Raw genomic sequence first — 25,816 nt, forward strand, 5'->3', positions numbered from 1 at the left:
TTTATTTCTTTCTCTACTTTCTTTCTCAATTTTTTTTTATTATTTTATTGCTTTTTAAAAATTTTCTTATTGCCTGCTTTATTCTTTCTTGTGTTTCTTTCGTTTTCAACATTATCGACACACAGCGAAACAAACAGCGCCAATTTTGCGTTTACTAACTAACCCTTGATTTGTACGCTGAATTGTTGCTGATCAGCAAAAATTGAGCGGTTAAGATCTTTCCAAATGGAACATCTTACAATCAATGAAAGCATTATTGGGCATCATAATACATGATTGCAATTTTTTTTTTTTTTTTTTTTTTTTATTTTTGAGTTTAACATTTAATACATACAGACGGACATACAAAACCAACATCTGGAATCAACAATATTTGCCACTGTGCACCACCTAAACTGCAAATCAGGAAAATGACACAACACTGTCTTCATACCGAGAAAAAACAAACAAAAAAGTCACATGCACTGTTAAAAACAAGTAAGTAAATGAAAGGGAAAAAAAATAAATAAAAGAACAAACGTTACATTCGTGGTTGTCTCTACTCCTCCTCGTTGCCTTCAATCATTTTTATGTATGGGCACCATTTTCTAGAAAATGCTATGGACATCATTTCCATCGAGTGTATATATTTTTCGGTTTTATATATGTTTCTTAGGTCTCTTAGGAAGTACTTTATACATGGTTTGATTTTATTTATTCTGCATTTATAAATGAAATGTTTCGTCACTAGAATGATATAGTCAAATATTTCATCTGTTTTTGTAACATCATCATTTCCAAATAATACTAACTCTATATTAAACCATGATTGAAATTTTTATTCCAAAAAGTCTTAAACAGCTCAGTTCTGCTTGTTCACTGGTCATGAATGAAACTGTGATTTCTTTTTTTTTTTTTTTTCATGTGTGTGATTTCTTTCTGTTTCAGGCACTAGCTCAGACCTGTCGTACACAACCGAAAAAGACTTTGGGAGCAGTGTCTCTCTTGTGTGCTTTGGGCAGTATCCTGGTTTACGTGTCAGCTTGCAGAAGAGCCGGGGCACCGTTATCCGCACCCTCAAGAACACAGAGTGAGCCTTTTGTTTCCTTTCCCATTCCATTCTGTCTGTGTTGATGGGCTGAGGCTGGTTGCTTTCTGCTACAGATTGACAAGTGGGCTCATGCATGTGTCACCAGGTTTACCATGCCATCCAGGCAGCTACACTCCTTTTTTAGGGGTACTGTCCATGCTGGACACGTTGAATCAGACTGTAAGACATGCAGGTCACTGGATCTTTCATGTGAAAGAATTATTTACAAAGTGGTCTCTCTTTGTTTCAAGGCCGTTGAGGCTTCTGGTCCACAGTATCTTCCTGATCTCATTCATCCTTGCATACCCTCATGCCATCTTCACACTCTTCCTCTGACACCCGCATGCTTTAACTCTTTCCGGACGAAGGAATGCTCACGCATTCCTACACAAAACGTATTCGGATTCGGACGAAGGAATGGAATAGCATTCTCCGAAAGTAAAATTCCATCATGCGTTGTACACGTGATTTTGTGATTAGCCAAGCAGAGTGCGCTATTCTGGGTCACTCCACAATCAAACAGTATGATTGGTCAGCCTGGGATGTGTGGCCCGTCTCGCACACACGCTGACAAAGTCACTGACCGGTCGTCTGCTCGCGTGCCAGCCTGTTAGCAAAGCGGGCTCTTCTCAGAATGTTGTGAAGCGAACAAGGCAGTGACGGCAACGTTTTAGGGTTGCCGAAGTACTTGAAATGCTACAAACTGAAGGGTGGGACATTGAAGAGGTGGATGATGACGAAGAAGAAAGCGAATTTAATGCAGAAAGCGAGCATGGGTATGGTGATTCGGGGTGAAAAATTGGTAGTATTTTCTACATATGGCAAAACTAAAAATAAGATGAGAAATTTGATTTTTTTTTATATGTAATAGCTCAACACGTAATAAACCAGTCCTGAAAGTTTCATTTTCTTACACAGTATTTTGTATTTTTTGTAATTTTTTTCCAAACCCTTACAAATGGGCCGTCTGTGGGGAAAAGCAAGGGAGAAAACTTGTCGTCCCGAGTGAGTTAAGGATCCCCCCCTGCTCAGCCAAAACGTACGGCCAGCACAGTTTTTCATTCCAAGCCCCCATTCTTTGGAATCAACTTCCTCGCCCTCTCTGTCACTCATTGCTGCAGTCTTTCAAATCCAGTTTGAAGACCACCTTTTCCCCTCCTGAATAATTCTCAACAGCTCATCCCTTTCCAGGAAGAACTAAAATGACTGTTGCAGTCTTAGTGAGTGAGTGAGATTAATAGTTTCGGAATTTGTTGGTTATATTTTTAATAGTGTACTATTTATGATTGTGTGTGTGTGTGCTTGTGGGTGATGTGTGTGTGGGGGTGCAGGGTGGGGGATAATTTTAGAAATAATGTTTGGTATCTTGTGTTCATTTTTTTTCCTTTTTGTTATTTATGTATGTGTTCTGTCTGTAAACGCCTAGGGCTTATTTTCAAGATCAGGTGTAAATGCTCATAATAATACTAATAATACTACTACTAATAATAATAATGATATTGTATTATGTGCATGGTTTTACATGAAGGGAATTAACTTTTCCTGTTTGTTGCCTGACATTTTGTGTGCCATACATCATGGGTTGGCCAAGTTTGTGTGAAGGAGGAAGGTGGCGGAATGATTAAGATGTTTATCAGCCAACGCAGTGTCTGTGAGAGCCCAGGTTTGAAGATTGATCTCAACATTCCTCTCAGGTTTGACTACAAAATCAAACTGAACTCGTGGTCATTCAGGTGAGATAATAAACTGAGGTCCCATTCGCAGTACACACTTGGCGCACTGGAAGAGAACCTGTGGCGACAGAAGCATTGTCCACTGGCATAGTTTTTGGCAAAGAAAATTAATCCATTTTGATAGGTACACAAATATGATATGCATGCACTCCGGATCTAAGCGCATTTGGTTATGCTGCTGGTGAGGTGGATGTGATGTAGTGTGTATGGATTTGTCAGAACGCAGTGGCACCTCTGTGAGAAACTGAACTTCTGTAAAGCAACAGCTCCTTCTATGCTTTGTGGATGAGTTATAAAGGAACAGAAAATAAGCTGGCTAAGCGCACTTTGAGTGACAGCTTCTTAAGGTCTGTTCACACCGCTCGGGTCCAGTGGCATTTAAAGGCCTACTCACACCTCTGAGACATTTTACTTTTCAATGTACAAACCATTCTGCATTGTACAAAACAAGTTTCCTGCATTGTCAACATTACATCTATCTGTAGCCTCTCAAAAAATGTCCTGAGAAAGGCTTGGCCAAGAAGGATTTCTGTCACAAGAATGCCACGAATATATATATATATATATATATATATATATATATATATATATTTTTTTTTTATTTTTTTTTTTTTATATTTTTTTTTTTTGAATGAATTCACAGAACACAAGCCATTCATGCACTTCAAAAGAGCAAAACAAAAAAAACAAAAACAAAAAAAAAAGAAAGAAAGAAAAGAAAATGCCAACAAGTATTCTAGTAGCACATTCAAATTCCATGGGAATGCCAATGAACATTTGCATATTCAGTTGTGTCTAGGCTCATTTAGAGCAGCACAATTCGCAGAGTCAGGGTCCTTGTCCATCTTGAGTCAAAGGGAAGTGTCTCCACGGCAGAGGGGTTAACTCTTTCCGGACGAAGGAATGCTCACGCATTCCTACACAAAACGTATTCGGTTTCGGACGAAGGAATGGAATAGCATTCTCCGAAAGTAAAATTCCATCATGCGCTGTACATGTGATTTTGTGATTAGCCAAGCAGAGTGCGCTATTCTGGGTCACTCCACAATCGAGCAGTATGATTGGTTAGTCTGGGATGTGTGGCCTGTCTCACACACACGCTGACAAAGTCACTGACCGGTTGTCTGCTTGCGTGCCAGCCTGTTGGCAAAGCGGCCTCTTCTCAGAATGTTGTGAAGTGAACAAGGCAGTGACGGCAATGTTTTAGGGTTGCCGAAGTACTTGAAATGCTACAAACTGAAGGGTCGGACATTGAAGAGTTGGATGATGATGAAGAAGAAAGCGAATTTAATGCAGAAAGCGAGCATGGGTATGGTGATTCGGGGTGAAAAATTGGCAGTATTTTCTACATATGGCAAAACTGTAAAAATAAGATGAGAAATTTGATTTTTTTTTTATATATGTAGTAGCTCAACACGTAATAAACCAGTTCTGAAAGTTTCATTTTCTTACACAGTATTTTGTATTTTTTGTAATTTTTTTCCAAACCCTTACAAATGGGCCGTCTGTGGGGAAAAGCAAGGGAGAAAACTTGTCGTCCCGAGTGAGTTAAGCATTGCCTCACATTATATTGACGTCTTCCAAATGAACATCACAGCCAACCTCTGGTCGTAGACCTTGCGCCCTCTGTAGGCGCCCAGAATAAACTAGCTGAAGTGAAAGTTGTCCTCTGCAGCGTGGCCAGCTGTCGTTCCTCAGCCAGTGGGAATGAAGGCCTTGCTTAGATAAGAAAAGGTACGTAGGAGGGGAGAAGAAGAAGCTGACCTGAGAAAAAGATGAAACAACAAAGGTTGTCTCTATCCCAAGCAGACTTAATTACTGCCGGGTTCTAAACTGGAATTTTGCTCAAAATTCAATTATCTTGATTCACCATACTTTTTTTTTTCCTCTTTATTTTACCCAGTTCTGATTTGGTGAATTTTGAAATACAATATAATACAACTGAAAGTAGAAATAATAAACTTTGAATACAATAATTGAATTCATTTAAAAAAAACCAAAAAGTTTCTCTCATGCGATCCATAGGACCAGCTGTATTCTAAGTTCACTTTCCGAATCAGCTGGCAAATCTCGACCTTGACAGATGAAGACAAACAACTTTCATCAACAGATGACCTCAACACACTGCTCTCACATAACGGAAAAGAAAAGTTTTTAACCTTTTCTTCTTTTTTTTTTTCTTTTTTTTTTAATATCAAAGTCACTCAACACATATTGTTAGGCAGCTCACCGTTTGGTCACTGCGTTAAGGTAGGAAAGAAACGAAGGCCACCAACCCAAATCAGAACTTTCTAAAACATTGCTTCTCGACACTCTTTCTCCCAAGGTGGACAGGAAAATAAAACTGAGCGTCTGTTGATTTGGTTGAGACGATAAAGTGAGGTCCTGTATGCAGCATGCACTTGGTGCACTGAAGTAGAACCCATGGCAACATAACTATCACCCTCTGGCAAAAGTATAAAAAGAAGAAATCCACTCTGATAGACACATAAATATATATGCATGCACTGAAGGCCTGACAACTGATTGATTGATTGATTGATTGATGTGGATACTTCTATAGCGCCTATCCTCGGTCAGAGACCAAGCTCTAAGCGCTGTACATGCACGGGGACATTTGCACCACAGGCTGCCTACCTGGGTAGAGCCGACTGACGGCTGCCACTGGGCGCTCATCATTCGTTTCCTGAGTCATTCAATCAGATTTCAGACACACACACATACACACTCGGACAGACATGTAACATTTTACGTGTATGACCGTTTTGTGGTGTTTTTTTTTATTTACGTTACCCCGCCATGTAGGCAGCCATACTCTATTTTCGGGGGTGTGCATGCTGGGTATATTCTTGTTTCCATAACCCACCGAACACTGACATGGATTACAGGATCTTTAACATGCGTATTTGATCTTCTGCGTGTGCATACACACGAAAGGGGTTCAGGCACTAGCAGGTCTGCACATATGTTGACATGGGAGATGGGAAAAATCTCCACCCTTGACCCACCAGGTGCACCGAGATTCGAACCCAGGACCCTCAGATTGGGTCATGCTGCTGTCAGGCATCTGCCCAGCAGGCGCGGTGTTGCGTACGAGGCTGAATGCGGCGATGCCTCTTCAGGAAAGTGAACCAGCCCTGTTGTGTGTGTGCAGACAGGAGAAACCTGATGGGGAGGACGTCAAGCTGTTGCTGCTGATGTCCTGTTTTGCCAGTACCTGTTTCACGGTGGACGACATCCGCAGGGAGCTGCCGCGCACGCTGATCGTAGGGGGCATCATCACCGTGTCGTGTGTCCACGGCGTGCCTGTCGACCCGTTAGTGCCAACACTCCTCTTCTTTCTTCTTCTTCTACTTGTTGTGCTGCTCCCAGGGAAGGGGGCAGAGTAAATAAGATGCTTGTCTGCCAGTACAGTTTGTGGGAGTCTGGTTTGACCCCCTTGTCTCATTCCTTCTCCCATGTCGGGCTGGGGAATCAGACTGACTGTCGGGTCGTTCTGTTGAGATGAAAAACTGAGGTCCTGTGTGCAGCCAGCACTTGGAATCCATGACAACGAAGTGTTGCCCTCTGGCAAAATTCTGTGGAGGAAATCCACTCCTACACAAATGTATTGCATGCATTGAAGGCCTCCCGAAGCATGTTGGGTTACACTGCTGTCAAGCATCTGCCTGGCAGATGTAGTGATGCCTTCTTCAGAAACTGCTGCACTGTTTCAGTAGTATCCCTCCCAAGCTGCTCACCCAAAGTGGCCCATCCACTGCCACATCCAAGTTTGTCTGCTGCAGGCTCAACATGGGCAGTTCCACAGGGAACTGTTGATGTCAGACCACACACAAGAGAGACCTTGTACTGCTGTGTCTTTGGAGGAGTTGAAGAGTGTGTTGGGAGAGGGCGTGGGGAGAGTGTTTGTGTTGGGAGAGGGCGTGGGGAGAGTGTTTGTGTTGGGAGAGGGCATGGGGAGAGTGTTTGTGTTGGGAGAGGGCTTGGGGGGAGTGTTTGTGTTGGGAGAGGGCGTGGGGAGAGTGTTTGTGTTGGGAGAGGGCGTGGGGAGAGTGTTTGTGTTGGGAGAGGGCATGGGGAGAGAGATAGTGTTGGGAGAGGGTATGGGGAGAGTGTTTGTGTTGGGAGAGGGCATGGGGAGAGTGTGTTGGGAGAGGGCTTGGGGAGAGAGATAGTGTTGGGAGAGGGCATGGGGGGAGTGTTTGTGTTGGGAGAGGGCATGGGGAGAGAGATAGTGTTGGGAGAGGGTATGGGGAGAGTGTTTGTGTTGGGAGAGGGCGTGGGGAGAGTTTGTGTTGGGAGAGGGCTTGGGGAGAGAGATAGTGTTGGGAGAGGGTATGGGGAGAGTGTTTGTGTTGGGAGAGGGCATGGGGAGAGTTTGTGTTGGGAGAGGGCTTGGGGAGAGAGATAGTGTTGGGAGAGGGCATGGGGGGAGTGTTTGTGTTGGGAGAGGGCATGGGGAGAGAGATAGTGTTGAGAGAGGGTATGGGGGGAGTGTTTGTGTTGGGAGAGGGCATGGGGAGAGAGATAGTGTTGAGAGAGGGTATGGGGAGAGTGTTTGTGTTGGGAGAGGGCTTGGGGAGAGTGTTTGTGTTGGGAGAGGGCATGGGGAGAGAGATAGTGTTGGGAGAGGGTATGGGGAGAGTGTTTGTGTTGGGAGAGGGCATGGGGAGAGTTTGTGTTGGGAGAGGGCTTGGGGAGAGAGATAGTGTTGGGAGAGGGTATGGGGAGAGTGTTTGTGTTGGGAGAGGGCATGGGGAGAGTTTGTGTTGGGAGAGGGCTTGGGGAGAGAGATAGTGTTGGGAGAGGGCATGGGGGGAGTGTTTGTGTTGGGAGAGGGCATGGGGAGAGAGATAGTGTTGAGAGAGGGTATGGGGGGAGTGTTTGTGTTGGGAGAGGGCATGGGGAGAGAGATAGTGTTGAGAGAGGGTATGGGGAGAGTGTTTGTGTTGGGAGAGGGCTTGGGGAGAGTGTTTGTGTTGGGAGAGGGCTTGGGGAGAGTGTTTGTGTTGGGAGAGGGCTTGGGGAGAGTGTTTGTGTTGGGAGAGGGCGTGGGGAGAGTGTTTGTGTTGGGAGAGGGCGTGGGGAGAGTGTTTGTGTTGGGAGAGGGCGTGGGGAGAGTGTTTGTGTTGGGAGAGGGCTTGGGGAGAGTGTTTGTGTTGGGAGAGGGCTTGGGGAGAGTGTTTGTGTTGGGAGAGGGCTTGGGGAGAGTGTTTGTGTTGGGAGAGGGCATGGGGAGAGTGTTTGTGTTGGGAGAGGGCGTGGGGAGAGTGTTTGTGTTGGGAGAGGGCGTGGGGAGAGTGTTTGTGTTGGGAGAGGGCGTGGGGAGAGTGTTGTGTCTTTGGAGGAGTTGAAGAGTGTTTGTGTTGGGAGAGGGCTTGGGGAGAGTGTTTGTGTTGGGAGAGGGCGTGGGGAGAGTGTTGTGTCTTTGGACGAGTTGAAGAGTGTTTGTGTTGGGAGAGGGCTTGGGGAGAGTGTTTGTGTTGGGAGAGGGCGTGGGGAGAGTGTTTGTGTTGGGAGAGGGCGTGGGGAGAGTGTTGTGTCTTTGGAGGAGTTGAAGAGTGTTTGTGTTGGGAGAGGGCGTGGGGAGAGTGTTGTGTCTTTGGAGGAGTTGAAGAGTGTTTGTGTTGGGAGAGGGCGTGGGGAGAGTGTTTGTGTTGGGAGAGGGCGTGGGGAGAGTGTTGTGTCTTTGGAGGAGTTGAAGAGTGTTTGTGTTGGGAGAGGGCGTGGGGAGAGTGTTTGTGTTGGGAGAGGGCATGGGGAGAGTGTTTGTGTTGGGAGAGGGCGTAGGGAGAGTTTGTGTTGGGAGAGGGCGTGGGGAGAGTGTTGTGTCTTTGGAGGAGTTGAAGAGTGTTTGTGTTGGGAGAGGGCGTGGGGAGAGTGTGTTGGGAGAGGGCTTGGGGAGATTGTTTGTGTTGGGAGAGGGCTTGGGGAGAGTGTTTGTGTTGGGAGAGGGCGTGGGGAGAGTGTTGTGTCTTTGGAGGAGTTGAAGAGTGTTTGTGTTGGGAGAGGGCTTGGGGAGAGTGTTTGTGTTGGGAGAGGGTGTGGGGAGAGTGTTGTGTCTTTGGAGGAGTTGAAGAGTGTTTGTGTTGGGAGAGGGCGTGGGGAGAGTGTTTGTGTTGGGAGAGGGCGTGGGGAGAGTGTTTGTGTTGGGAGAGGGCGTGGGGAGAGTGTTGTGTCTTTGGAGGAGTTGAAGAGTGTTTGTGTTGGGAGAGGGCGTGGGGAGAGTGTTGTGTCTTTGGAGGAGTTGAAGAGTGTTTGTGTTGGGAGAGGGCGTGGGGAGAGTGTTTGTGTTGGGAGAGGGCGTGGGGAGAGTTTTTGTGTTGGGAGAGGGCGTGGGGAGAGTGTTGTGTCTTTGGAGGAGTTGAAGAGTGTTTGTGTTGGGAGAGGGCGTGGGGAGAGTTTTCAGTTTCAGTATCAGTAGCTCAAGGAGGCGTCACTGCGTTCGGACAAAACCATATACGCTACACCACATCTGCCAAGCAGATGCCTGACCAGCAGCGTAACCCAACGCGCTTAGTCAGGCCTTGAGAAAAAAAAAAAAAAAAAAAAAAAAAACCACACACAAAAAAACAAAACAAAACGGGGGAATAAATAATAGATAAGCTTGCATAAATAAATAAATAAATAATAATTATAATATAGAAAAAGGTAGTAGTAATAATATTAGTAATACTAATAAAATGATAATAATAAAACATAAATAAATAAATAAATAAGACAACAATGGTGATAAATAAGCAAATAAATGTAAAATATGAAGACACACATTCACACATACACCCACACATGCATAACAGAAATGCACCAGACATGCAGTTTCACATATATGAAAGCACAGTCAAATACATATAAACGTACATGAGCTCCAACACACACACACACACACACACACGCATTACCGTGCACCTCCTCTACCCCCCTCCTCCACACACTCATTTCTAGTCTAAGTATCGCAGCTTCCACGGCACACACACACACACACACACAAACACACACTCACAGAGATGAACACTTACTTGTACAAGCACATATGAAAGCACAGTCAAATACATATAAACGTACATGAGCTCCAACACACACACACACACACACACACACACACACATTACCTTGCACCTCCTCTACCCCCTCCTCCACACACTCATTTCTAGTCTACGTATCGCAGCTTCCACGGCACACACACACACACAAACACACACTCACAGAGATGAACACTTACTTGTACAAGCACACACACATACGCCCATATCTCCCACCCCCAACCCCACACACGTACATACAAAGATATATATATATATATATATATATATATATATATATACATACATATATATATACACGTTCCAATATCCTGTTGCTCCCACAGTGTAGGCATGCATACACTCACATACCTCATCCTCTACCCCACCTCCCCCCGCACTCCCACCTCCCCTCACACACACACACACACACACACACACACACACGTACACATATCTCTCCTGACACTTGTGTACAATTTCACTCTCGCGCATTCACAAACGCACTCAAAAGCACAGACCCACACATACACACAAACACACACAGCCGCCACTGACTGGCCGCAAGAGGGATGGGAAAAGATCTCTGATGCCAAGAACGTGGCGTCTAGTGTGTTGCTCGGTCTATTGTATTTGGAAAGGCCCACAGAGACTCTGTTCCGTTTTGAAGAAATTTGCGCAATGTTGGTTTGGAAATGATGCCGATATTTGTTTGATTTGCAAAGCATCGTGCTCTACCTTTCATGTTAGATTTGCGGCCGCTCCCTCTCTCTGCTTCTATTTCTTTGAGGCGATCGATGGTGTGATGGCCTTGTACCTGTTCTTTTTGGTATTCTTTGACTTTTCTGAGGATTTCCGATTTTCCTAGATGTAGGCCGCTCGTTGGTGTTGCGTTACCAGCAAGTCTGTCAGCTCGCTCATTTCCCTTAACACCTGCATGTCCCGGGCAGTATGACCATGTGAGTTTTTTAATCTGAAAGTTGCGCATTGCGTTATGCCACTCTGGGCTTCCCATTCCGTTTTCAATTTTCTGTATGAGGTTCATTGAGTTGGTTAGAATCATGGCATGTTGGTTTCCGGGCGTATGGAAGGACGATAGCCACTGGAGGGCATGTGTCACAGCTTCAACTTCCATCGTTAGGCTGGAGGTTGTGACTTTGTAGGCAGCATTCTCTTCCCAAATTGTTTTTCCATTTTGTTTCGCAGTGAATCCCCAGCCAGACTGGTCTTTGGTGACTGAGCCATCTGTGTATATGATGATGTCCTCTTCTTTACTGTTTTCTTCTATAAGCAGCTTCACTTCCACATCAGTTTTGCCCTCTGGCCATTCCCGACAATGTCTTCCTAGAGTGGGTGAAATGACTGTGTTGAATATATGGTTGAGGTTTTCGGGGTTTTTCTCCCATTCTTTTGTTTCTTTCAGGTCTTGAAGTCGGCATACTAGCTGGATTGTGTCTTCTGCTTGCCCCATCCATGATCTTCCTCGTCCTAGACGGCTGCCTTTTGGTTCTTTGACTGCGTCATGCAGTGGGTTTTGAGGGTTTTCTAATGCTTTGAAGTAGGTCTTGACCTGTTCTAACTTGTTTCTGGCCTGCACTGAAGGAAGGTCAAGCAGGTATCGCATGGTTTCTGTGGGCGTGTCTTTTGTTGTTCCAAGGATCAGCCTCATAGCTTCATTTTGGACTCTTTCTAATTTTAGGAGGTTGCTTTGAGACGGTGTTGTTAGCCCAAGTCCGTAGTCGATCACACTGAGGACGAGTGATTGGTATAGCAGGAAGAGGTGGCGTTGTTCAATTCCTTTGGTTGCCATTGCTTTTAAGACTGAAAGGCCCTTTTTGCATTTGAGAACAGTGTTTTCCGTATGTTTTCTGAAGGTCAGCATCCTGTCGAAGTGTATTCCTAGGTAGCGTAGGCATTCAGTTTTCTCAATTTGAATCCCATCGAATGACACAGAAGGTGGTGATTTGCTCGCGGTTTTGTTGTTGAGGGTGCACAGCAACGTTTGGGCTTTCGCTGGATTGATGGAAGAGTGTTGTCTTTGCAGGAGTTGAAGAATGTTTGTGTTGGGAGAGGGCGTGGGGAGAGTGTTTGTGTTGGGAGAGGGTGTGGGGAGAGTGTTTGTGTTGGGAGAGGGCGTGGGGAGAGTGTTTGTGTTGCGAGAGGGCGTGGGGAGAGTGTTGTGTCTTTGCAGGAGTTGAAGAGTGTTTGTGTTGGGGAATGGGAGAGTGCGTGGGGAGAGTGTTTGTGTTAGGAGAGGGCGTGGGGAGAGTGTTGTGTCTTTGGAGGAGTTGAAGAGTGTTTGTGTTGGGGAATGGGAGAGTGCGTGGGGAGAGTGTTTGTGTTGGGAGAGGGCGTGGGGAGAGTGTTGTGTCTTTGGAGGAGTTGAAGAGTGTTTGTGTTGGGAGAGGGCGTGGGGAGAGTGTTTGTGTTAGGAGAGGGCTTGGGGAGAGTGTTGTGTCTTTGGAGGAGTTGAAGAATGTTTGTGTTGGGAGAGGGTGTGGGGAGAGTGTTTGTGTTGGGAGAGGGCGTGGGGAGAGTGTTGTGTCTTTGGAGGAGTTGAAGAGTGTTTGTGTTGGGAGAGGGCGTGGGGAGAGTGTTGTGTCTTTGCAGGAGTTGAAGAGTGTTTGTGTTGGGGAATGGGAGAGTGCGTGGGGAGAGTGTTTGTGTTAGGAGAGGGCTTGGGGAGAGTGTTGTGTCTTTGGAGGAGTTGAAGAGTGTTTGTGTTGGGAGAGGGTGTGGGGAGAGTGTTTGTGTTGGGAGAGGGTGTGGGGAGAGTGTTGTGTCTTTGGAGGAGTTGAAGAGTGTTTGTGTTGGGAGAGGGCGTAGGGAGAGTGTTTGTGTTGGGAGAGGGCGTGGGGAGAGTGTTTGTGTTGGGAGAGGGTGTGGGGAGAGTGTTGTGTCTTTGGAGGAGTTGAAGAGTGTTTGTGTTGGGAGAGGGCGTGGGGAGAGTGTTTGTGTTGGGAGAGGGTGTGGGGAGAGTGTTGTGTCTTTGGAGGAGTTGAAGAGTGTTTGTGTTGGGAGAGGGCGTGGGGAGAGTGTTGTGTCTTTGGAGGAGTTGAAAAGTGTTTGTGTTGGGAGAGGGCGTGGGGAGAGTGTTTGTGTTGGGAGAGGACTTGCGCTTACCTGTTTTTATAAAGCACTGAGAGCCCTATTTAGAAAGCAGGCGCTATATAAATTCACACCATTATTCAGTATGATGTTATATTAACACATAATTATTATTGGTGATGGTGACAGTGATGATGATGATTGAAGAAGCAGGTGATAACTGATGATGGTGACAGTGGTGATGATTGCAGAAGGTGATAACTGATGATGGTGACAGTGGTGATGATTGCAGAAGAAGGTGATAACTGATGATGGTGACAGTGGTGATGATTGCAGATGATAACTGATGATGGTGACAGTGGTGATGATTGCAGAAGGTGATAACTGACGATGGTGACAGTGGTGATGATTGCAGAAGAAGGTGATAACTGATGATGGTGACAGTGGTGATGATTGCAGAAGGTGATAACTGATGATGGTGACAGTGGTGATGATTGCAGAAGGTGATAACTGATGATGGTGACAGTGGTGATGATTGCAGAAGCAGGTGATAACTGATGATGGTGACAGTGGTGATGATTGCAGAAGAAGGTGATAACTGATGATGGTGACAGTGGTGATGATCGCAGAAAGTGATAACTGATGATGGTGACAGTGGTGATGATTGCAGAAGCAGGTGATAACTGATGATGGTGACAGTGGTGATGATTGCAGAAGGTGATAACTGATGATGGTGACAGTGGTGATGATTGCAGAAGGTGATAACTGATGATGGTGACAGTGGTGATGATTGCAGAAGGTGATAACTGATGATGGTGACAGTGGTGATGATTGCAGAAAGTGATAACTGATGATGGTGACAGTGGTGATGATTGCAGAAGAAGGTGATAATCGATGATGGTGACAGTGGTGATGATCGCAGAAAGTGATAACTGATGATGGTGACAGTGGTGATGATTGCAGAAGCAGGTGATAACTGATGATGGTGACAGTGGTGATGATTGCAGAAGCAGGTGATAACTGATGATGGTGACAGTGGTGATGATTGCAGAAGGTGATAACTGATGATGGTGACAGTGGTGATGATTGCAGAAGCAGGTGATAACTGATGATGGTGACAGTGGTGATGATTGCAGAAGGTGATAACTGATGATGGTGACAGTGGTGATGATCACAGAAAGTGATAACTGATGATGGTGACAGTGGTGATGATTGCAGAAGCAGGTGATAACTGATGATGGTGACAGTGGTGATGATTGCAGGAGCAGGAGCGGGCGGTGTGGAACCACCTACCCCTACTGCGTGGTGTTCCAGGGCCGCGATGTGAAGGTGGCCTGTGTCAAGCTGGACGAGGCGGTGGCGGAGGAGGGCAAGGTGTGTGTGTGTGTGTGTGTGACTGTGTTGTATGTGTGAGTGTGTGTATGTATGTGTGTGTCATTGTGTTGTGTGAGTGTGTGTGTGTTGTGTGAGTGTGTGTGATGTGTGTGTGTGTGAGTGTGTGTGTGGTTGTGTTGTGTTTGTGTGTTACGTGAGTTAGTGTGTGCGTATGTGTGTGAGTGTGTGGTTGTGTTGTGTTTGTGTGTTATGTGAGTTAGTGTGTGTGTATGTGTGAGTGTGTGGTTGTGTTGTGTTTGTGTGTTATGTGAGTTAGTGTGTACATATATATGTGTGTGTGAGTGTGTGGTTGTGTTGTGTTTGTGTGTTATGTGAGTTAGTGTGTGCATATGTGAGTGTGTGGTTGTGTTTGTGTGTTATGTGAGTTAGTGTGTGTGTGTGTGTGGTTGTGTTGTGTTTGTGTGTTATGTGAGTTAGTGTGTGCGTATGTGTGTGCGAGTGTGTGGTTGTGTTGTGTTATGTGAGTTAGTGTGTGCGTATGTGTGTGTGTGTGTGTGTGTGTGTTGTTGATGATGCCAGGAAGGTGACTGTTTCTTCGTGGTCGATTCCTTTTCTTGTGATCGATGCTTCTCTTTTCTAACATGTAATTTGTGGAGCGCACCAAAAGTTTTATTTTGATTTGAATTTTCTTGAGAATTGTTGTTTCTTACTTGCTGTGTTTAATTTGTGAAGCACCGTGAGCCTCGCAGTGAGGGAACAGCGCTATATAAAAGTACATCATTATTATTATGATTGTTGTTATTATCATCATTATTATTATAATCATTATTATGAAGGCGGAGGAGGTGATTGAGAGGCTGAAGGAGAAGACCCGAGCCTTCCCCCTGGAGCGCTCGCTGGCCTTCATGTATGCCTGCCTGGCCCGCGGCTACCACCTGTACAGCAAGCACAACGTGGAGACCTCCCTCTTCCGCAAGCACTTCCCCCACACACCCCTGCTGGGCCTCTTTGGCAATGGGGAGATCGGCTGTGACTTCCCCTTCCCTGACGGCCTCGGTGAGGGTGCCAGGGACGGTGTGGACTTGCAGCACGCCTACACCACCTTCATTGCCGTCGTCAGCTTGCCCTGACTGCTCCCGTGCTGTCGGGACACCGCAGTTCAGAGACAGACAGAGAGACGATGCTGTGCTGTGTTAAGGGGTGACATTGCAGGTCAGAGAGAGAGAGAGAAGATAGTGTGCTGTGTTAAGGGGTGAGATTGCAGGTCAGAGAGAGAGAGAGAAGATAGTGTGCTGTGTTAAGGGGTGAGATCGCAGGTCAGAGAGAGAGAGGGAAGATAGTGTGCTGTGTTACAGGGTGAGATAGCATGTCAGAGAGAGAGGGAAGATAGTGTGCTGTGTTAAGGGGTGAGATCGCAGGTCAGAGAGAGAGAGAGAGAAGATAGTGTGCTGTGTTACAGGGTGAGATAGCATGTCAGAGAGAGAGGGAAGATAGTGTGCTGTGTTAAGGGGTGAGATTGCAGGTCAGAGAGAGAGAGGGAAGATAGTGTGCTGTGTTAAGGGGTGAGATCGCAGGTCAGAGAGAGAGAGGGAAGATAGTGTGCTGTGTTAAGGGGTGAGATAGCAGGTCAGAGAGAGGGAAGATAGTGTGCTGTGTTAAGGGGTGAGATCGCAGGTCAGAGAGAGAGGGAAGATAGTGTGCTGTGTTAAGGGGTGAGATAGCAGGTCAGAGAGAGAGAGGGAAGATAGTGTGCTGTGTTAAGGGGTGAGATTGCAGGTCAGAGAGAGAGAGGGAAGATAGTGTGCTGTGTTAAGGGGTGAGATTGCAGGTCAGAGAGAGAGAGGGAAGATAGTGTCCTGTGTTGAGGGGTGAATACATACTAACTTAAACCTGTAGAACAAAAGTGCTTCTTGTGCATAGTAAATTAATTCTAACTTTCATCATTGTTGTCACAGAATTCCTGTCGTATCTTCAGGGCATTAAATATATAAACGCTGAGTTTATGAATACTGTAAACAGAACCATTCTTCAGCAAGTGAACATACGATTGACCTTCAGAGTTCGTAAACTCTGCGTTTATATATTTAATGCCCTTAAGATACGACAGGAATTCTGTGACAACAATGATGACCACATTACAACGTTTTCATGCGTAATTTGAATTACATTTGAATGTTCTCCTAAAAAATGATCCATTTATTGGGAGCAAACCAAGCCATATTTTTACCAAACAGTCCCTAAAACACTTTTTATCCACAAAGTGAAAATATTGCTCACACTGAAAACAGTTAGACATTACCGACTCATCCCACTCTTGCATAAATATATCTTTCATTCTTTGCTTAAATAATGACATTAAAGTTTGCTCACAACCAACGCCTTGTTGCAACCAGACATATCCAAACCCAAGTCTAAATAAAGTATTTTTTACTAAAGACACCCTTTATGTATAGGTAGAAGACAATGGCTAATGTGACCTAATTTCATCAATGTTTGTGATCTTGTTGCATGGTCTGTGACCCATGTTTCTTAATAAAGTCTGGCTAATGTGCCCTTACGTTATTATGGTGTATATGTGTGTGACTGTTGACTTCAATACACCACAAACATGATAAGGGTAAAAGGTATACAGCGGTGGTGCCATTTTGTCAGAGCAACTGACAGCAGCTTGGAACACCAAGTGTCGGAAAACCCTCACAGTTGATGAAAATCAAAACACACATGGCTAAAATGACCACCCTATAAAAGTAGGTAGCGGCAGCCCCCATGGCCGATGCCTGGAAACCTATGAACGCCTAAAAAAATTGACTAATTTTGAAGTGCATTTTCTCAAATTTGATTTCTTTTTGTGAAAAACTATCCAACTGAAATAATTATTTATCATCCATATTTTTAATTTTTTATTGTGTTTGCTTTATACAATGCGTAATGAGTTCGCGGATGGAAGAAAAAGAAGTGTACTGTAACGCGAAATAGCGATCCTTGTTCAATGGCGGCCGGCGTCTTTCTGAGCGCGACACAGTTAGTTTCAACCACATAGTGGAAAAAATCGCATCCGTTGTTTTCCATTCATTGGTTACTGTTCGAAAAACTGGGAGCCGTGAAAGGCGAAAGTTCAAGGAGAACTTTCGTGTGTTTTTTTCCAAGCCTTGGGCGAAGTAGGGTAGTTAGATCTGAGCGCAAAGTTACGGGAATTTTTCGGCTATCTTTCAACGCCTCGCGCAGTTCGAAAATGAAATCTGACCCTACGCGATACTGTATGGCCGGTAAAGAGCATTTTCTGCTGATTTCAGTGGTATCCGAAACTAGGATTTTTGATCCATGATCAATTTGCTCAAGCGATTCAAAAGCAGGTACCCCTCTTCGTCAGTTGCGTCGGCCCAATCAACATTCGACACAGGAGAGCGGCACTTCATCTAACACAAAAATGGCATTGTTTCTCCAGAAAATCTTAAGTTTCATCGGTAAGTTTTATAATATTTTTGAAAACAAATGTCTTTAGCACTTTCATGCACAATATTGAGCTGAAATTCTTTGAATCAGGATTTTGATCGATGTCAGTAACTGAGCAACTTGGATCTATTTCATCAGTGTTTTCGTAACGTGACACCGTGTTTCAATCGGAACACGATTTATTATTTTCTGAGTAAAACACACAAAAACTATTGATACAGAATGAAAAATGGACAAAATATTACCTGGGTCTAAAACCGGAAGTGCTCGGGACAGCATTAGCGTCGTCTGCTACAGACTCGGTGAGTGTTAAATAAGTGAGTAAAAAAAATTGTAATGTGGTTTCTTTTTCCATAAGATGAGCATTTCATTCAACATCACACAAAAGTCTGATAGTCTGATATTCTAGTTGCTTTCTGCTTCGATAGCTGTGAAACTTTATATTAATATATACAGACAGATAGTTACTATGCTCTCACATTCCAAAAAGAACAAGAACACCAATTCATACTACCCTCCTCCCCCCCCCCCCCCCCCCCCCCCCCCCCCCCCCCCTCTGCAAACTTCACTTTAATAATTTGCTGAAAGTTGTATAATCATTCCCCTCACTTGTCTCTGAGTGTCATCCACCAATGGTAAGTAGAGGGGAGGGGGTTGTCAATGGTTGTGGCAAACTTGGCACTGAGCCAAATCACTGACCACTTGCTCCGGCTTAGAATCCCTGACTGCTGACCCACCACCTCCTCCCTCCAGTCATCCCCTCCCCCATTTCTTTCCTGTCAGTGGAGTAGGTGTGTGTGTGAGTGAGAGAGAGAGAGCAAGTTTGCATTTGCACATGTATGTTTGTGAGTATGTGTATGTATGTCTGAGTATGAAAAAAGTGTAATGTGAAGAGATATATGATTAATTTGAACAGTGCAGTCAACATCCTGTTTCTTAAAAAAAAATTAACACCAATTTTTAACAAACTAAAATTAGTAAAAAGAAAATCAGTACAATAATACCCATAGCCTAAGCTGCACATCAGGTTAAGTCAAACTACATAACACTATCTGGGATCCAGCAATTAAGAGTATAACGTGTGTGTGTGTTCATGTAACCAATGATATGCTATGCATCTCGACTGCATGAAACAGGAAACAAAGAGATAATTCATGAAATGATAAAATGCAAAATACCATGCACATATTGTGAATGAAATATTCACTTTGATATATATATATATATATATATATATATATATATATATATAAGACATGCATTCTCACATACACACACAAAAAAAGGTGAGTACACAAAATATATATATCAAAGAATAAGATACTAAGTATGATGTGCATATTAACAATAAAATATTCAATATTCAGTAATCATATATACCTAAGACATTTAGTAATACATTCATCTCAATCATGAAATGTAGTACCCTGAAGTGGAAATATTTGAGTAAATAATCGCATGCAACAAAGACACATAAGTTGAACAGGACATGTAGATGGCAAAGATCTTGTCAGCAACTGGAAAGGACAGACCCCCAAAACTTCAGCCTCAGTTGCCAAAGCATAAGTTATTGCTGCAATTTGAGTTATTGTGTGAAATGAAAATGCAGCCAAATAGTTCAGTGCAGTGAATTTTGTGTTGCTGTTGAATGCATACTTACCTGTCAGTATGCCATTTTATAATTCTGTTATCACAGTGTTTTCCTCCCACTCAAAACACACAGAAATTGACAAAATCCTAAACATATTAAACTGAGAGCTCTGTTTTTGGTTGTATGTTTAAAATTTAATATAACTTTTGTTCTTTCTTATGAGCTGATCTGTGTATCTAACATGTTGCAGAAAGGGCTGCTCATGGCAGGGCATGCAAGACCTATTCATTGATCCAAAAAGGCCAGTATGAACAGCTCAGGTAGCGAGCAGTATGTTATTGCTGATGCCAGGAAACCTGTGAGTGCCAAAAAAGATATTTTTTGGTGTGCATTTTCTCTCTTGTGAATCAAATGCCATTTTGTGAAGAAATAAAGATGCATCATCCACCTTTTATTTCTTATTTATTGTGGTTCTTCTACAATGAAATGCATGACTGGGTTCATGGATGGAAGAAAAGGCTAGAGAGCTGAAAGAAAACAGATTCATATATCTGTCATTTTTGCTAGCAAGTAATATTTGCTCTCTCTTGGGAACCTTTGTTGTGGAATGCCCCATCAACCTACCCATTCTGTACAATGCTCTCAAGTTGCATTTGTTTAAAAATTTGCAGTTATTTTGCAGAAGCTGATCAGCCAAGACCACTGGTAACTTATTGTGGCTGTAACTTCAATATTTTTTTCAAAAACAAAAATTTTGAAGTCTCATCCACAACGTGCACCCTTACTTATGAGGAAATCAGATATCATTCCTTTTCTGCCAACTTTAGATGAAAGTTTTAAGATTGATTTTAATTTATTTTGAAAGCTGACATTTCACTTAATACACACACAAAATTTCCTGGTCCTACTTGTGACAGTTACTGAAATATTCATCTTTGCAGCATGCTACCCCAATAAACAGTCTTTTTTCCGCTGGTCAAATTGAAGATTTTTCAAAGTTTGAGACTGATACTTAAAATTCAGTAAATTATCCTGCCTGAAAAAAATTCAGTGCACTTTTTGTGATGTATTCTGCAAGATATTTTATTATGAAATGCAGCTGTCTATTCTTTTCAGTGCTATAGACCTTCAAAGTTGCTATTCTGTGCAGATTGACATGTCTTGATTTTCATTTTCCCCCTACTTTGACCGACATATTTTCCAATTTCTTTGCTGCTGAAGTGTTATTTTTTTCTTGTGCAATATGCTACTATCATATGGTTTTTAGAAGTATATGAGTTTTCATAACAGTATCATCATGGACAGTACAGTATGACTGTGAAAATGTGAAAATATTAAGTACTAACAGCATGTACGTATCGTCACATCTTTAAAATGGAATATCTTCAGAACCAATCAAGATATTCACTTACTTTTTTTGTTTGTTTTTCTTATATTGTCTTGTTGTTTGCCAGAAATCACATTTCAGTCATTGTAATGAATATTTAAATTTTCACTGCCGCCACCTAATAAAAGCTAAGACTGAACATTGATGTTTAGAGTAGTCAAGTCCGGTTTTGACTGTTTTTACAATAAAATGCTCAACAGAAAATTCACTTGAATTTTGAACTGATACAATTTTGATGAATTTTAATAAACCACATTATGTGATATGTGGACAGAAAGCTCAGGTTTTGCTCTTTAACTCACTCGGGACGACGATTTTTCTCCCTTGCTTTTCCCCACAGGCGGCCCATTTGTAAGGGTTTGGAAAAAAAATTACAAAAAATACAAAATACAGTGTAAGAAAATGAAACTTTCAGAACTGGTTTATTATGTATTGAGCTATTACATAAAAAAAAAATTAAAATCAAATTTCTCATCTTATTTTTTACAGTTTTGCCATATGTAGAAAATAATGCCATTTTTTCACCCCAAATCACCATTCCCATGCTCACTTTCTGCAGGTATGATACCTGCTTGACCTTCCTTCAGTGCAGGCCAGAAACAAGTTAGAACAGGTCAAGACCTACTTCAAAGCATTAGAAAACCCTCAAAACGCACTGCATGACGCAGTCAAAGAACCAAAAGGCAGCCGCCTAGGGCGAGGAAGATCATGGATGGGGCAAGCAGAAGACACAATCCAGCTAGTATGCCGACTACAAGACCTGAAAGAAACAAAAGAATGGGAGAAAAACCCCGAAAACCTCAACCATCTATTCAACACAGCCATTTCACCCACTCTAGGAAGACATTGTCGGGAATGGCCAGAGGGCAAAACTGATGCGGAAGTGAAGCTACTCATAGAAGAAAACAGTAAAGAAGAGGACATCATCATATACACAGATGGCTCAGTCACCAAAGACCAATCCGGTTGGGGATTCACTGCGAAACAAAATGGAAAAACAGTTAGGGAAGAGAATGCTGCCTACAAAGTCACAACCTCCAACCTAACGATGGAAGTTGAAGCTGTGACACATGCCCTCCAGTGGCTATCGTCCATCCATACGCCTGGAAACCAACATGCCATGATTCTAACAGACTCAATGAACCTCATACAGAAAATCGAAAACGGAATGCGAAGCCCAGAGTGGCATAAGGCAATGCGCAACTTTCAGATAAAAAAACTCACATGAGTGAGCTGACAGACTTGCTGGTAACGCAACACCAACGAGCGGCCTACATCTAGGAAAATCGGACATCCTCAGAAAAGTCAAAGAATATCAAAAAGAACAGGTACAAGGCCATCACACCATCGATCGCCTCAAAGAAATAAAAGCAGAGAGCGGGAGCGGCCGTAAGTCTAACATGAAAGGTAGAGCACGATGCTTTGCAAATCAAACAAATATCGGCATCATTTCCAAACCAACATTGCGCAAATTCAAAACGGAACAGAGTCTCTGTGGGCTTTTCCAAATACAGTAGACTGAGCAACACACTAGACGCCACATTCTTGGCATCAGAGATCTTTTCCCATCCCTCTTGCGGCCGATCAGTGGCAGCCTCTGTGCGTGTGTGTATGTGTGGGTCTGTGTTTTTGAGTGCGTTTGTGCATGCGTGAGAGTGTAAGTGTACACAAGTGTCAGGAGAGTTCTGTGCATGTGTGTGTGTGAGGGGGAGGTGGGGGTGCAGGGAGGAGGTGAGATAGAGGATGAGGTATGTGAGTGTATGCATGCCTACACTGTGGGAGCATCAGGATATTGGAACGTATATATTATATATATATATATATATCTTTGTATATATGTGTTGGGGGTGGGAGATATGGGCGTGTGTGTGTGTGCTTGTACAAGTAAGTGTTCATCTGTGTGTGTGTGCCGTGGAAGCTGCGATGCATAGACTAGAAACTCCGAGTGTGTGGAGGAGGGGGTAGAGGAGGTGCAGGGAAATTTGTGGGGTGTGTGTGTGTGTGTTGGAGCTCATGTACGTTTATATGTATTTGACTGTGCTTTCATATCTATGAAACTGCGTTTTGGGGGCATATCTGTTATGCATGTGTGGGTGTATGTGTGAATGTGTGTCTTCATGTTTTATATTTATTTGCTTATTTATCATCATTGTTGTCTTATTTATTTAATTATTTATTTATTATTATTATTATTTTATCATTATTTTCATTACTACCTTCTTCTTTTTTTTCTTTTTTTTTCATCGTAATTATTATTTATTTATTTATTTATGTACGCTTATATATATATATATATATTTTTTTTTTTTTTTTTTTTTCCAAGGCCTGACCAAGCGCGTTGGGTTACGCTGCTGGTCAGGCATCTGCTTGGCAGATGTGGTGTAGCGTATATGGATTTGTCCGAACGCAGTGACGCCTCCTTGAGCTACTGATACTGATACTTTTTGCATTAAATTCACTTTCTTCTTTGTCATCATCCACCTCTTCATGTCCGACCCTTCAGTTTGTAGCATTTCAAGTACTTCGGCAACACTAAAACGTTGTCTTCGCTGCCTTGTTCGCTCCAAAACATTGTGAGAAGAGCCCGCTTTGCTAACAGGTTGGCACGCGAGCAGACGACCGGTCAGTGACTTTGTCAGCGTGTGTGCGAGATGGGCCACACATGGCAAGCTGGCAAATCATACCATTCGATTGTGGAGTGACCCAGAATAGCGCACTCTGCTTGGCTAATCACAAAATCACGTGTACAGCGCGTGATGGATTTTTATTTTTTGAAAATGCTATTCCAATCCGTCGTCTGAAACCGAATACATTTTTGTTTGTTTTGTTTGTATTTGCATTTGTATTTCTTTTTTTCACAACAGATTTCTCAGTGTGAAATTCGGGCTGCTCTCCCCAGGGAGAACGCATCGCTACACTACAGCACCACCCATTTTTTTGTATTTTTTCCTGCATGCAGTTTTATTTGTTTTTCCTATTGGTGTGGATTTTTCTACAGAATTTTGCCAGGAACAACCCTTTTGTTGCCGTGTGTTCTTTTACGTGCGCTAAGTGCATGCTGCTCACGGGACCTCGGTTTATCGTCTCATTCGAATGACTAGCGTCCAGACCACGACTCAAGGTCTAGTGGAGGGGGAGAAAATATGGGCGGTTGAACCGTGATTCGAACCAGCGCGCTCAGATTCTCTCGCTTCCTAGGCGGACGCGTTACCTCCAGGCCATCACTCCACATGATTTGCTGAGGTTCCCCTCCACTCTTTCTGAGTCTCTCCCACCACTGGGGAGGGAGGGGGCATGACTGTGGCAACTATGGCACTGTCAGTTATATTGGTGCAGTGCAAACCTGTGTGCTAAGTACATTTTCCTTGAAAAACATCACACACACACACACACACACACACAGACACACACAGAGGAGAGGCCCCCCCAAACCTTTTAAAAATCACCAGTTTCATTTTCGGCCATGGGGCTTTGCTTCCCTGGACCGATTTTCAAAGGAAACTCTCTACTACTCCCCAGCCGCACACACACACACACACACACACACACACTGTAACTCTTTTCTTTTCAGTAAGAGGAACTTTCACTCTTTCCTCCAATGTAACCCCCCGCCCTCTCCCCACCCCCACCCCGCCCCTTCTCTCCCTCCCCCTCAATCTCTGTCTATCTATCTTTATCCGTCTCTCTCTCTTTTTCACATACACACAGAGAGTTGCATTGAAAACACACACACACACACACACACAGACAAGATTTTGAAAACCATGTCCCCAAGGCTAAGTTTGAAAGCAAAGGAAGAACTAGACTGATTTTCGTCTTCTATGGGTTGGGATACCTCAGAGGCATTGGTGGCCCTCAAGTGCAGATTTTATGGTTTGAAATTGAGAAAAACCTTCAGCTTCAGGAAGGTCCAGAACCCCACCTTTCAGACTCAGTCGCAGTTTCAAAATCTCGTACCTGACTAAGAATCTCTGCAAAAAGCTGAATGCTGGATAGGGAGCCCAGAGTGACGCAACACCCAGATGCGAAGCTTACGTGGAGGAAGTGTCATGGATATGCAGAGGTGAAGGGGAATGAGCGAGCTGACAAGGGAGACAGGGATAGACATACAGACAGAGGTAGAGGAGACAGTACTTGGAGGAGAAAAAAGAGAGATGAACAGTTAAGACATAGAAATGGAGAGAAAGACCGAAAGAGAGGGAGACGGGCAGACACAGACAGAGAATACTTGGAAACTATGGAGAGATGATCGGTGAACAGGAGAGAGAAAGACTGAAAGAGAGGGAGACAGACAGACAGAGAGAAAAATACTTGGAGAAAAAAGAGGAACAGTTTAGAGGAGCGAGAAAGACCGAAAGAGAGGGAGACAGACAGAGAGAAAAATACTTGGAGAAAAAAAGAGACAGGAACAGTTTAGAGGAGCGAGAAAGACCGAAAGAGAGGGAGACAGACAGAGAGAAAAATACTTGGAGAAAAAAGAGACAGGAACAGTTTAGAGGAGCGAGAAAGACCGAAAGAGAGGGAGACAGACAGAGAGAAAAATACTTGGAGAAAAAAAGAGACAGGAACAGTTTAGAGGAGCGAGAAAGACCGAAAGAGAGGGAGACAGACAGAGAGAAAAATACTTGGAGAAAAAAGAGACAGGAACAGTTTAGAGGAGCGAGAAAGACCGAAAGAGAGGGAGACAGACAGAGAGAAAAATACTTGGAGAAAAAAAGAGACAGGAACATTTTAGAGGAGCGAGAAAGACCGAAAGAGAGGGAGACAGACAGAGAGAAAAATACTTGGAGAAAAAAAGAGACAGGAACAGTTTAGAGGAGCGAGAAAGACCGAAAGAGAGGGAGACAGACAGAGAGAAAAATACTTGGAGAAAAAAGAGACAGGAACAGTTCAGAGGAGCGAGAAAGACCGAAAGAGAGGGAGACAGACAGAGAGAAAAATACTTGGAGAAAAAAAGAGACAGGAACATTTTAGAGGAGCGAGAAAGACCGAAAGAGAGGGAGACAGACAGAGAGACAGGCACTGGGAGAAAATACTTCTAATTCTTATTGAGAAAGTTCATCCATTTTCAATACCTCGGATCTGCTCCTTCACAAGCAGCAATCACACACTGGCAGCACAACACCAAACATTCGTTTTACTCTCAACCTTCGCCTTGTGAGTGCGATTTTACTTGAA

General features: G+C 43.7%; 1 protein-coding gene across 2 annotated transcripts in view; it reads left to right on the top strand.

The window, feature by feature from the left end:
• LOC143296991 (F-box only protein 22-like) overlaps positions 1–16,759 on the top strand; it is a 28,350-nt gene extending 11,591 nt beyond the window's left edge. The window contains exons 4-8 of one of the 2 annotated variants that reach the window (XR_013057212.1): positions 928–1,069; positions 5,957–6,118; positions 14,135–14,246; positions 15,044–15,419; positions 15,472–16,759. Coding sequence is in view for 1 of the 2 variants with exons in the window: in XM_076609097.1 (XP_076465212.1) it covers positions 928–1,069; positions 5,957–6,118; positions 14,135–14,246; positions 15,044–15,337 (710 nt within the window). In the remaining variant the exon portion in view is untranslated. Of the gene's footprint in view, positions 1–927; positions 1,070–5,956; positions 6,119–14,134; positions 14,247–15,043 lie in introns of both variants that reach the window. The other variant, XM_076609097.1, reaches the window with a different exon arrangement.
• The last annotated feature ends 9,057 nt before the right edge of the window (positions 16,760–25,816 follow it).

The sequence above is a fragment of the Babylonia areolata genome, chromosome 22 (assembly GCF_041734735.1).
Source record: "Babylonia areolata isolate BAREFJ2019XMU chromosome 22, ASM4173473v1, whole genome shotgun sequence".
In the NCBI taxonomy this organism is placed as follows: Eukaryota; Metazoa; Mollusca; class Gastropoda; order Neogastropoda; family Buccinidae; genus Babylonia; species Babylonia areolata.